The sequence below is a fragment of the Osmia bicornis genome, chromosome 16, assembly GCF_907164935.1.
Source record: "Osmia bicornis bicornis chromosome 16, iOsmBic2.1, whole genome shotgun sequence".
Lineage (NCBI taxonomy): Eukaryota > Metazoa > Arthropoda > Insecta > Hymenoptera > Megachilidae > Osmia > Osmia bicornis.
In genome coordinates this window covers 4,147,247-4,161,259 of record NC_060231.1, presented here as the reverse complement: position 1 = coordinate 4,161,259, position 14,013 = coordinate 4,147,247, and the positions used below count along the sequence as shown (strand labels likewise).

The 14,013-nt window shown below is 35.9% G+C and overlaps 2 protein-coding genes across 2 annotated transcripts in view; one reads left to right on the top strand and one right to left on the bottom strand.

Moving 5' to 3' along the window:
• The first annotated feature begins 186 nt into the window (after positions 1–186).
• Positions 187–10,056, top strand: LOC114879059 (mitogen-activated protein kinase kinase kinase 4). Its single transcript, XM_029193561.2, has 14 exons — positions 187–1,698; positions 3,159–3,293; positions 4,002–4,467; positions 4,715–4,905; positions 4,978–6,285; positions 6,355–6,465; positions 6,870–7,029; positions 7,089–7,542; positions 7,623–7,979; positions 8,584–8,771; positions 8,841–9,009; positions 9,082–9,204; positions 9,269–9,420; positions 9,483–10,056. The coding sequence occupies exons 1-14, from the start codon at positions 1,619–1,621 to the stop codon at positions 9,666–9,668; spliced, it is 4,080 nt and encodes a 1,359-aa protein (XP_029049394.1). The 5' UTR covers positions 187–1,618; the 3' UTR covers positions 9,669–10,056.
• LOC114879061 (vesicular acetylcholine transporter) overlaps positions 10,049–14,013 on the bottom strand; it is a 48,615-nt gene continuing 44,650 nt past the window's right edge. Inside the window, exon 13 of the mRNA XM_029193567.2 lies at positions 10,049–13,977. Within this exon, the coding sequence (XP_029049400.1) occupies positions 13,768–13,977 (210 nt within the window). The 3' untranslated portion in view covers positions 10,049–13,767. The remainder of the gene's footprint in view (positions 13,978–14,013) is intronic.

The window sequence follows — 14,013 nt, the reverse complement described above, 5'->3', positions numbered from 1 at the left end:
TGAAAAAAAGAAAAAAAAAGCAGATCATTGTATTGGAATTTATACTTCATTACATTTATCATCATCATATATTACGGTTAATACGAAGGGAAAGTACAGGAAAAAAATAATGATAAATATTTTTTGATTATATTTAATAATTACAATTTACAAATTAGTAGTGTTATTATTATTATATTATTTTATTATTATTATTAATATTATTATTATTAATATTTACAATCTAGTAGTGTTATTACTGAAATAATATTAAATGAAAATCGAAGCAAAGCATTTTATAGTCGTCTATTTGTACTCTTAAAAAAAAGAATAAGATGTCGAATGTGCATAGCAATAACTAAGTATTTAGTACAATACAACGTCATGCTCTAATATTCAAAAAATATAAACAGACAGCATTTTTATAAATAAAAACCTTATTTGAATATTCTTAAACCATTAAACGCTTGGCACGAAAGCTAATCTTAAGACATTCCAAATAAATTTCTTGTAAAACATTTCTCATCTACGTTGGGGATCTTCACCTATTTATATAAAATTTGTAAGAATTTTCAATTGTAAAGGAAGGTTTCTTTTTTTTCTATACACATTCTAAATGTACTTAAATAGGCCTATATTCCTTATAACATTATGAATAAGCGTGGTATTTATTCATATACAAGAAAATTAATGAACAACCCTAACGTGGATTTATAAACACTTTATATAAATGATTTCCTTGTGAAGGTAATAAACAGGAGATCAATTTTAACATTTTTTTTTTCTGCATGATTACTAACTGTAAATATGTAAATTAACTAGCTAAATTTTGGCTTGAAATATGATGTATGTAAATTGGTATTATGTACCTTCATGAGGTGATTATCAAGGATTTAATTTACATATGTATTCTACGGTGCGCATCGAGTTCAACGTTATACGGTGCTATAATTTCGTTCTTTACATATCCAAGCGTGTAAAAATATGGTAGGAGAGAGAGAGAGAAAAGAAAAGTGCATTTCTACTGTCTCTTGAAAGAATATTTATAGCCCTTGATGCTTGACGATATTTCCCGACGAAACAATCAAATTGAATCAAAAGTACTTTTGAATGTTCCATTTTTTATAATGAAATAATGATCTTTGTAGCAGTATTATTGATTAATTAAAATAACGCATACAAAATACAACACAAGATACGACCACAAAGACGCATAGACATTGTATTTTATTGAAAGCATTATTTGTTGGTGCGAGGATATATGAGAATCACTTGTACTTTGCTGAAAAAAAGTTAGACATTGTTTAAATAAAAAAAATCATATCACACTTCTTGGATACACGATTATTGTACCCATTGTAATTTATAATGTAACCAATCGTTAGATTTTAGCGTTCCTATTATTTATTCGTTAAATTATCATTAATTATTGCTTCTGTTTCTTTGTCATACACAGTGAACGGTGGATTGAAATCTTGAGCGTTTTGAAAATCCCGCGCGCTGTCATGTGATCGCTACTCCATCAAACACCTGTTTTCATTCTAAACGGCAACAGCGCAAATAAATATTGCACCTGCGCCAAATTTCTCGACGAACATCAGCGTTGTCTCGGCTGCGATGCGCTTTGTGTGTAAGAAGAATGTTGGGTTACGATAAACGAAGCCATGATGCTGAAAATCTTTTCTCAGGTTCCTCCGATGAGGACACCAACTACGTTGGGTAAGTTTTTTGCGTCCTTGAATTAACACGTGACAATTCATGAGATTCGGAGTAACACGAGAGTAGTTGCCGGCTGATTTTCGATTAGTACAATCTCTATCATTTGTTTACATGCTGTTCGATTTTTAACGATCGAAGATAGACCGGTGTATTGTTACTAGAAACCATTAGGGAAAATTTAACAGCCACGCGAAACGACTGTCGTCGGAGTGATGATACTTGTCGTCATGTCACCAACGCTTCATGATATTGCTTCAGCATGATTTCTTCCGTCGCTAACCTACGTTTGTCACAAATGTTTTTTAGCGAAATTTAATATGATCGCGTGTGTGACACGTACAATTTATTCATACTTGACATATCTGGATGCATTTACACGTTCGAATCACAAGTGACCACTCTACGCGTTCAATTTTCAAAACGAATATATACATTCAATTGTATTCCGTTCGTACTTCGGTCTATTTCAGTGTAACGAAACGTAATAAAATTTATTATTGATCTGTCTCAGCGCGATGTAAAATTAGATTAAATGTACTCATGATGTACTGTTTCAATTTCTAACTACTCACGTATTTACACTGCCGTACATAAGTCACCGGACACTCTTTAAAACAGAATGTTCTTTTTAAAATTGGACCAAATGACTGAGCTATACAAATTAATTTACTAAGATATATATTTTGTTTTATTTAGCTTCTAAAAGATATGTGCTTTTTTCTTTTTAAAAAATTACAATTTCTTGAAATCGTGAAAAAAAACTAGTGGTAGAAAATAGTGCAAAATTTTTCAACTTTTTTCTGTTAGTCTATAATGAAAATGTAAAATGTCTTTCGTAGATTCAAATAATTATTTGAACAAAAAAGTTGAAAAATTACCTTTCGCTATTTTTTTTCACAATTTTAACAAATTGTAATTTTTTATTCATTCATTTGAATGTACGGGCATGGTCCTTTTTATGAATGGATACATAATGCTCTCGCTATTGCTGATCTGTGCAAAACATGGAAAAACAAAAATACTAGAAACAATATAATAGTATAATAATATAATATAACAATAATAATATAATAATAATCAGATAATTATTATATAATCATAGATATAATTAGATAAATAGGAAATAATAATTAGATAATAAAATAATATAATAACAATTAGAAAATAATAATGCAAAATAAAGCACATATCTTAGTAAATTAATTTCTACAGCTTCTCGAGAAACCTCAAGTCATTTGGTCCAATTTTAAAAAGAGTATTCCGTTTCAAAGAGTGTCTGGTGACTTATGGACGGCAGTGTATGTACATGTCGATAAATTAGAACTAACATTTTTTCTACGAATGTTTAGAGTAACGCTTAGATTTTTAACTTTGCTTATATAATGTTTTAGGCGTGCAGGTATTTGTTTTACATTACAGTTTTAGAATTTCTGCGTTTTAACAAGTTTCTGTTATTGCAGTAAGAAAGGTTCGGGCAGTTCGACGAACGAATTCGATGAATCGATTCAAGCCATGTGCGATATTTACGGACAGACACCGCCGAGAACTCGTCTGAATCGCAAGAAGAGGTATATGAAACAGAAACTTAATGGAGGGTAAGTTAATTAGTTTGTTCATTTTGTTTTTATAGCCACTTTACTATTCTACTTTTTCCTTGAACATTGTTTACACTTTTTTTCTGTCTTTTTTGCGGCCGATGAAGGAACTTTATACGATAATAAATTATATTGCGAAACGAACATTTGATATTTTTTAATTCTGATGTAAACAGAATAAAATATTATATATTAATTTACAGTTTATCCCATAAATTATTTATATTTCCAAAAATAATTTTTTTTAATAAAATTTATTTTTAAAAATATATAAATTCAATTTAATTAAAAAAGAAACTAGATATCATTAAAATTGAATAAAATTTAATCTCTAAATACATATTAATAATTTTATATATTTAGTTCGAGATATTTAATTAATTAACATATAAATGGATATAGTTTGAATAAACAATCCATTAATTTCTATATACTGTAATTTAATATTAATTGGATTTAAATTTTCACTATTATCATTTATAACCAGAAGCACCCATTTGTATTAAAAATTAATGTCATTAGCGCAATATAAATTACAAAGTGTTTGATGTGTTTTTACAGGTGTAGAAGAAATATTGCGACAATATTTCAAACAAAGAAAATCAAGTATAATCGTCGTGCCTCTGCACGGGCGAAAAAAAAAAAAAATGATTTTGAATCGAAAAATAATTATAATATTTTAACTTTGATTGTATTATTTGCTTTCAGAGATACGAAATCGTTAGACAAGGAGACACCGTCGAAACTGCTGGTTCGCAGACGAAACACTCTGGACAGTATAATATTCAACGAGATGTGCGATAAGGCCGATAGAGATTGCGAGAACGAGGCGAATCAGGATATGGTGAAAGAGGGAAGCCGGAAGTGTAAAAGAATTTTCAAAGTATTGCGCGGCAGCGAGAGAGATTTGAAGCTCGACATGAAGGCGGCGTACGATTATGCTGAGAAATTTGATCACGGACAAGTGTCGACGCCTAATCACATCAAAGTAGAAACTAAAAACAGATTCCGTTGTCTTCGATCGAAGCCCGTCGGCGTAGAGGAGAGAAGGGTTGAAACCGACGAACCAAATCTGGTCATTGATAACAATGAATCAGCGGCACAGTCTCCTAAAACGTTGAGCCTTAAAGAGCGAGAAATATTTCACGATACTTTTTCTTTTCTCATTAGACTGGTACAGTTAAAAATATATAAATGCAATTTAATTCAAAAAGAAACTAGATATCATTAAAATTGAATAATATTTAATCTTTAATATATATTAATAATTTTAATACCATAAAACAAATTTTAATTTCGAGATATTTAATTAATTAACATATAAATGGATATAGTTTGAATAAATAATCCATAATTTTATTATTATTTTATATCAATAATTCATGTTACTTCGTTGTTTATTTTCTTTTAATATCTTGCAGGGAAGTACGGAACGAAACTGCAGGCGTCAAATAAGCCACGAGGAGACCAGCTGGCAAAACGAGCTGAAGGACCTAATATGGTTAGAACTGCAGGCCCATCACGCTGATCGCAATCCAATGGCTCAGGACGAGTACTTGTGCAAACAGCGGGAGGCACTGGAAGGTTTGCTTAAAGAAATAATGGAGTACAGGTGAATTATGTAAGGGGTTATTGATGTTCTAAAGATAGAGCAAATTACAGTAACAAAGCTGTTCCTTTACAGATACGATCCTATTGCCAGTGTAAAGAACGGTAATACACCCTGGATCAATATAAGCGGTAAATGCGTGGACCGAGTTGCGAATTCTGGATCAAGCCCGAACATAGAGCTGGGTATCTGTCCGGGGTGTCTTTCTATGTACTGTAGAGCGTGTGCGAGAGCCCAGGGTGAGGCGTTGCAGCAAGTAGAAGGTTTATTAGCAAGATTGGAAGTGGCAGAGTCTCTATATCCGTCGTCGCAGGCTTTGGCCGCGCAATATCCGTTATACAAAAGCACAGAATTTACCGGCAGAGTGAAGGCCATGTGTCTCTGGTACAATATGACCAAACATCATCGATTGAAATTGCAAATATTGGGAAAATTACTGATGATGTTGCACACTAAGAAGAAGCACGACGATAACGGTGACTCTGGGATAAGCTCGAGATCCTCGGATACCGTCGATTCCTTGGAGCACAGGCGTACTTTGGTACGGTTCGAGGTGTCAAATCCGCAGGAGGAAAGCACCAGTCCCTCCGATAGCAACAATAGCAACAATTCTTCCGTCGGTTTGTCTTTCGCCCAGTCGTGGCCTTCCACCCCTGAGACTTCTCTGACCTGTCTGGACGACGATAAAACAGAGCGGCTTGATTTCTATTTAGTCGAGTTCGACCGGCAGGCTTATAGAAAGTATATCGAGGATGTGCTGAAGACCAGAGGGCTGAGGAAGAGTTTAAATTTCCTCGAGAGGCTGCACACCTCTGTTCTAAGGAAAGCAAGACTGACGCTGGAGAAAAGCGACGTGAGCGAAGGTGGTAACGCTACGAGCGAAGAGTACGAAGGGGACGAAGAGCTACGTCGATACGGTGTGTGGAGCACCGAGGCCAGAGAATTGAATCTTCCATCCTATAGAGCAGCTTTCGTGTTTTTGTCCCGGGTTCCATTGGACGTCGTCCACGAATTTCTGCGAATGAGACTGGAACAAAAACCGGATCAGCCTAGCCCCTTATCCGTCAGGCAACTGATGCGCGAACTCAGGGAGGGTCTTCGAATAGCTTGCATTCATCGCGACAGATTTTCCGCCCACTCTTGCGCGGCTGTTGCCAGCGACAACGAAAGCTGCGATCAATTGTTGTTCCAAGAGGACGTGAAAGACTTCGACGAAAGCTTGAAAGCTGTCTTCGAGGTGTACCTCGACTACTTGCAGCAGTGGGTGGACATGGTCCAACACGATAGTTTCCATAAAAATTTAATCATGGACGAGTGGATATTTGTAAAATCGATAGCTGGAAATATATTGAACGGTTACAAGATAGCTGGAGTTAAATTTTGGTAAGAGTATCCTGTTTAGAGATTCCACTGATTTATTGCACATATTTTATTCTGCTATTTTATTCGCAGTGAAATCGCCAAAACGATGATCAAGCAGGTGAAAGAGTTCCTTAACGAGAGACCAAGAGAGATCAAGGAGACTACTGAAGACTGGAGCGATGATGACGACTGGTCATGCAAGTAAGAACAGATTGATATTATACTTTCTAATGTATTTTATTTTGTGTTTTGTTAGGTAAAGTATATTAGAAATTTTTTTAAAACTATTTTTAATTTAAATTTCAATCTTTACAATTTAAATTTTCTTTAAATTTTTTTTATATGCATTCGCAAGTCTTTTTCTTGCTCTATTAGTGGAAGTTCCAGGAGGCAGAAAAATTCATTTTCAGATGTCAAAGCTTCCATTTCAAAAACCTGAGAATTGATTTAAATTAATTTTATTTGAAAAATTGAAACAGATAGGTTGGTACTTTACCTAACAAAACACAAAATTGCTGAAAAAAATAAAATACAAAAAAGGCGGGAATTTATTACACAACCTAATACATTTAAAAATGTCTTCTCTATCCTTACACGTGGTTCAGATTTCATTTTATGTTCGTGGGTCGAGAATGGCAAGGGATGTTTGTGGAGTCTCGAGAGAAGCTCGTTAAGAGTGTCACTCTGGCCAGGTGTTTGAAACGTGATATTGAAAAATGGGCTTTCTTTAACAAGGACTTGGAAGAATCATTAACAATCTTGAAGGTAAACTTCCTTTTCTACCACCCTGGTTCTGCATAATAATGTTTGTATATTTATTTTAGGAAACTGTGATGTCTTTGAGACACCAGATAACAGCGGTAATCACCAATTTCCAACGGGACCTTGAAAAAGCTGAAGAACCAAATTCCGAGGGCGACAGATTCGCTTTTCGTTCCAGAGCCAGAGAAATACTTCATCAGGCGTATCGGATGGGTTTCGATTACTACAAGGAGACCTGTAAATTATTTGCTCTTGAGGAGAAAGCTGTCTTAGCACGGGGCTTGGTATCTTTCGCTTTCCTCTGGATGGAATTCGTACGGACACGGTGCGAGCGGGGTCGGGGCTTGAGGCCCAGATGGGCGAACCAAGGTTTAGAGTTCTTGATCACGGTGTGCGAACCGCATAATACTAAACATCTGAGCGACCAGGAATTCGAGGAGTTGAAAACCTGTATGGATCGTTGCATTTCGCACGTCGTTGGAAGCGCGAACATAGCGTCAAACGTGGAAACAGAGAGTACAGTTTCAGTTTTATAGTGCCAAATCACGCTTTCTTTATATTTTCGTTTAATTTCTATTAAATATACTTTATTTTAGGTATAAGAAGATTGTCATCTCATTCGAGAGCTTCTTCGCCTTGTCACGCTAGAAGCAGAACCGCGAGTATATCCCAGAAGCCTAGAGACGCTTTTAAATCCCCCGATGTCCCGTCGAATCCTAAGAAATCCTCTTCGCCGAGCATAGTCGATGGAAATATAATGTTGAACACGTTCGATCGTAGTATATCCCGTCAGGAGAGAATTGTTCGGGCTATAAGAAAGGTAGAATGTGATATTGACGAGAGGCTAAAGAGTCGTGAACTTATCGGTCAAGTTACAGATAGAAAGGCTGTAGATAGGGTGCATATTAAAGCGAGAAGAGTCACGTTTACCTGGCAAAGGGGTATTAAAATAGGTAAAGTTTGCATTTGTTTCAATATTAGTTGGGATCAGGAAAATGTAATTTTCAAGATTTTTTTGTCGTCCTAAAAATATTTACTATGAAGTGAAATATACCATCGAAAAATACACGTTTTAAAGTAGTTTTAAGATTTTTTTAAGAACGCCCTTTTCTTACGGAGGCCACGATATCTTCGAAACCGCTTATTTGAAATCAAAACCAAAGAAGATTCAGTTAGTATATTGTATTGTTAAGGGTCTGAACGAAGGGTTTTGCGAAATTTTAATTTTCACCAAAATGACAAGAATTTTACTGAAAAATCCGATTTTCGAAGTGGTCAAATTTTGTTTTTATAGCGATAAAAAAAATTCTTTCAACGAAATTAAAAATCCTTTGTTCAGGTCCTTGACAATACAATATACTAACACAATCTTCTTTGGTTTTGATTTCCAATAAGCGGTTTGGAAGATACGGCCACCGCCGATTTCGAGAATCACTTTTTTTTACTTTTAAAAAAATCTTAAAACTACTTTAAAACATGTACTTAGGACGGCAAAATAAAACCTTGAAAATTACCCAATCCCAACCAGGCGTAACCCTTTAATACTGTTCGTTCTAGGTCAAGGAAGATTCGGCAAAGTGTATACCGTGGTGAACAATCAAACCGGCGAGTTGTTAGCCATGAAAGAGGTACAGCTGCAACCTGGAGATCACAGGGCGATCAGAAGAGTAGCTGAGGAGTTGCAGATATTCGAAGGGATTCAACACAAACACTTAGTCAGATATTATGGCCTAGAAATCCATCGAGTACGAACACTTCACCTCTTAACAATCATTCTGTTTCTAACAAGCGTTAAACGATATTATTCATTACAGGAAGAGATGTTAATATTCATGGAATTTTGTGCTGAAGGAACCTTGGAAAGTTTGGTAGCTGGCAGTGGGAATGGGCTACCGGAATCATTAGTCAGGAAATATACTCATCAACTACTCTTGGCAGTTACAGTGCTACATTGTCATGGAATAGTACACCGCGACATTAAATGTAAACTCAGTTATACCGAGTCCTTCGATTTCTGAATATTCGCCTCATTGAATCAGTCTCTATTTTCTACAGCTGCAAATATTTTTTTAACCGACGAGGGTAATTGCCTGAAACTTGGAGACTTTGGAAGCGCGGTGCAAATTAAAGCTCACACCACGATGCCTGGTGAATTGCAAGGATTCGTTGGCACTCAAGGTTAGTAAAATCTGGAAAATTCTATGTTTAAAGCATCTCTTTAAAATTAACCAATTGTACACAGCTTACATGGCACCGGAAGTGTTCATGAAGTCAGAGAGCAGTGGTCATGGAAGAGCAGCTGATATTTGGTCGGTTGGTTGTTGCGTGATAGAAATGGCCAGTGGACGAAGGCCTTGGTCAGACTATGATTCAAATTATCAGATTATGTTTAAGGTATGCTATAACAATTGCATTGCATAAATAATTGTATCTACTGTTATTTTTGAATATTGTAGGTAGGGATGGGTGAGACTCCAGCGTTGCCAAAAAGTTTATCAGCTGAGGGGATTGATTTAATTAAAAAGTGTTTGCAACACGACCCAAAGAGAAGATTAACTGCTAATTCCTTACTAACACTTCCATTCGCGCAAGCGTACGAGGATGTAAATGCTGACTTAGTAGTAGCTCGTCATCCGACATGATTGTAAATGTAAAATTCTCGATTCTTTCGATCAGGAAACATCGGAAATCTTGTAACAATGTTATTACCTGTATCAGGTTAAATATACTAGCAATCGTTACTTAAAAGCTATTTTTATATCGCTTAATTTTCTCAATTATCGTAAAAGGTGTATTTTTTTATTTATATAACTGTGCAGTTCCTAGAAGCGTATAAAAGTCAAGTAATTTGCAGTATTAAAATGCAAAAAAAAAGAGAAGATTTTACTTAGTGCTTGAATTAAGGTTTTTACATGTAATCATACATATTATAACATTCCATTCTCTATAATATACTTTAAATTATTTTCTAAAGTTAATTGGAGATTTGTACTAGATTGTAACGAGAATAAAAAGGAACAGCTAGTGTCACAGTTGTGTTTATTCTTGCACAGGAAAACGTACACATAATACAACATACTTGCCGCAAATTAGTTAATTACAGAGGTATGCTGTGTATGCTTTCTGTATGAACAGAAAGTGAAATGTGCTAACGAGTTTATTACATTAGACGTATCGCATACGAAGACGACTATTTCAAAGTTATCTTATTTTCTTGGCATGTCTTCATTGAAACCTGGTCATTTATTTTATCACATTTTATTATACAGGGTGTCCCAGAAAGAGTGTTAGTCCTTTAAGGGGATGGTAGCTGGGGTGATTTTGAACAACATTTTCCTTTGCAAAAATGTTATTTGAAGCTTCGTTTTTGAATTATTAAGGAAAAACACTGGCGAATCAGAGCGTGCATAGCGCGCGGGCGCAGGAGTCGAGGCTGCCGTCCCTGAGCCCGCGCGCTACGCGCGCTCTGATTGGCCAGCGTTTTTCCTTAATAATTCAAAAACGAAGCTTCAAACAACATTTTTGCAAAGGAAAATGTTGTTCATAATCACCCCAACTACCATCCCCTTAAAGGACTAACACCCTGTATAGTAATTTCGTATTAACGATAGTGGTCTTCGTACGAGATATTTTCATTAAATTCTATCGATTTACAGGGATGTATCCTATTCGATAAAATTATCACTATAGTTGGCTTTCGCCTGATATGCGCGATATTCTTGGCCGCAGGGTTGCGATCGCAACGATTATGCGATTAGAATTATCTTTAACAACATCTTACGTTCCACCTTACCTTATAATTTAATAGGTATTTGTATCTTAAAACTAAATATAGAACACTTTCAATATGTCACGAAGATATGCGCGAAAACAGATGTACATTCTCTGTTATGCATTAAACGTGTGCCTTTGATATGTGTATACATATATGTGTATGCGTAAACGTGTATATATATATATATATATGATATATTATTATTTAGTAACTGTATAAAGGAACTAGCACAATTCCTCGCGTTCGTCAAAGATTCACACATGTGTGTAGAAAAAACGAAGAAAAATTCTTTTAAACTCTCTGATCTGATACGTAACAGATAATATATTGATAAAACTGCATATTCTTTCAATGGCAATTCTAACGTACGCGTGTGTTTGTACAGTGGAGAATTAGTTTTCAACGAAGCCTAAGAAACAACTTGATAAAATATGAATAAAGTCAACAGATGTGCTTTGTATTCATGTAACACGTGTGTTGTGCTGTATGTATAGATGTGCACATATAGTTTCTCTACTCGCTTCTAAATTATTAATGGAACTATAACAATTTGATACAAGGCGAGAGCATACGATGCTAGTGTTAGGGTATAGCGTTAAACGACAAACTTACTACAGTATCACCTCTCCAAGTGGCAGATTATTTTTAGTGAGCTGAGAAAGTGATATATTAATAGAAAGAGGACGCTGCATATGGTAAGTGCGTGTATTTATAAATTTGTATTATATTAAGAAAAACGTAGCTCTTGGCAATTGGGAAATTTTATATTTTTCTGCATAGCAGTGTTCAGATTGCGCGCGCAACGCTGCGCCGCTTGATACGCAACTGCGCATGCGCGCCCCGAGAAGGTTATATAAGGCCGTCACGCAACGGCCTGTTCCCACTCCTGCATCGCAGCCAATGGCAGGAGGGAGTGTACGGGCACCGTACAATTCGCATACGGATTGCGTAAAGTACGTTATATTTTTTTCCACCACTTTCTCATCTAAATAAACAATGCCGTTTAGAGAGTTAATACTTTTATATTCAGGGAAGAAGTTACCTCGAATTCGTCGCTTCAGAGCTCGGTGCTCAAGGAGGGGGGAAGTAATTTTAATTAGAATAGTTGATTAGATGTAGAAGATTAACGCGATAGTGAGATAGAGAGCTATCGTCAACGTTCACCGGTCTATCGAGAAAGGCAAACCGCCGACCTACCTAAGAATTGGACAAGAGTTTACTGTGCGGGCGCCAACATTGGCCACGTTTTTTAGAATGTGTTGCGACAGACGAAGTCCGTGCGCTAGAAATCTTTTTCTCTACCTAACCAACTTATTTTCTCAGTCCCTACTCGTGTATTCTATCTTTTCGTTCCATATATCAAGGATTTCACACGATCAGACAATATTATCTTTATTATGGGAAATGAAAAGGACGTTAACACTTTTCTGATCGACGATGCCATTTAAAATCCAACAATAACATGGAAAAATAAGTCGAAATTGTAGAGTCATATTTTTTCATGGAAGGCTTCATATTTGAATAAACGGATGTTTAAAATTCATCGATATTTCTATATTTAAAAAAAGAAAACCGCCAAAACAAGTGGCGTCATCTACTGGTAGGTGCTAAATATGAGCTTCTTGATTTCGTCGATAAAGGCGCAAAAACTACTGTTACTCTTAGTTCTCGTTTTCATCACTAGGTGACGCTTTTATGAAGAAATGGCGGTTTTTCTTAAATATTTGAAATTTCGATAAACTTTCAACACCTATTTATTCAGAAACAAGGTCTTCTATGGAAAAAAATTAGTCTCCATTTTCAACTCATTGATTCATGTAAATTCACTATCGGACCAGAAATTTTCTGCTCAGAATTATTGAACGCCTGTTTTAAATTAAACGAAATGGTCAATATACAATTAACTTTCTAACGAGATAGACGTATATAATCGATAAAAATCGTCAACTATAAAAAGAAACATCTCATTGCTTGTAAACCTATTCACGATTTATTCTAAAATGAAGGCTACTCGGGCAGATGTTACAAGTAGTTCTTAAACCGTATCCCTAAAATATCACTTGTCTAATCTCTCGGTTACATCGAAGGTTACAGTTCTCTAGAACACATAAAATGGTGAGATCAAATTCGTTTAAACAACCGTAGCTCGCAGTATGCTACAACTAATAAATTGTACACGAACTATCGTTAATTAACAATTACAATCAACAGCGATACGATAACGATAAGACTAGTCGTTTTCAGAGGAAAGGAACTTCCAGCGCTCGGACATAACAGGACTAGCGTTTAACAATGACCGACTGATCTACAGACTAAAAGTGCTTACCATCTTTTCTGTCAATATTTAAATAAGCTTTTTACCATCACCAGTATGCAAAAACTTATTTAAATACCAACGGAATACTTGGAGCTTTCTTTGGTCATAAAAATGCCATGGCCGATTAAGTCGGCATTAATAGCGACAGGGTTGCAATGGCCTTGTGATAAATTCACAAGAATAGATATCTAAATTGGCAGAACGATAGAAAAAAGCTTCTCTTCCAAATGGCACAATGTATCTAAGCACCGGTATGTGAATGCGAGTACAACTGGAAGAATAATTTCCTAAAAATCATCATGGATTCACGTTTCACGTGGTCGTCGTTAAATTGACCGCCCTAGGAAAAGCTTCCACCTACCATGGCGGAAATAAAACTATGCTTACGATATGTAAAATTGCTAGCTAGGGTCCGTTCGATAGCGTCAACCCGAACGGACCGGGATAGAATATCAAACCAACAATGCCTACCAACCTGTGTGAGTTAATGGCAACTAGGTCCATATATACAACATCTTGCAATGGCAAGTAGACAAACGTTTCTTTCTACTAATTCGTACTACGATAAATACTTTCATGGACGAGCTCGACTCGTCTCGTTGGCGATTCGTTATTTTTTACCTGTGACTACTGACTCTAGTACTTTCCTTTATCGTTGGCCAGCCTGTTTCAACATGGCCGACATGTCCCGCAGGCTCTGCTCCAAGGTGCGGGCAAAGCGCGTGGCGTTTGTCCTACCGTCGCTGTGGAAAGCAGACACAGAGAATATGATGCCGTTGTTTCTGATGTTGTAAGCACAGCCATAACCATCAGGTACCACTGGGCCGTAACCCACGATGGCGTCGTTTTTCGTGGTCACCTGGAAAAAGGAAACGACTGAAGTTAGTAGGAAAAT

Coding starts and splice junctions, on each gene's coding strand:
- LOC114879059 (XM_029193561.2), top strand. CDS start 1,619: ATGTTGGGTTACGATAAACGAAGCCATGATGCTGAAAATCTTTTCTCA. Junction 1,699..3,158: donor GAGGACACCAACTACGTTGG/GTAAGTTTTTTG, acceptor CTGTTATTGCAG/TAAGAAAGGTTCGGGCAGTT. Junction 9,205..9,268: donor AGGATTCGTTGGCACTCAAG/GTTAGTAAAATC, acceptor AATTGTACACAG/CTTACATGGCACCGGAAGTG.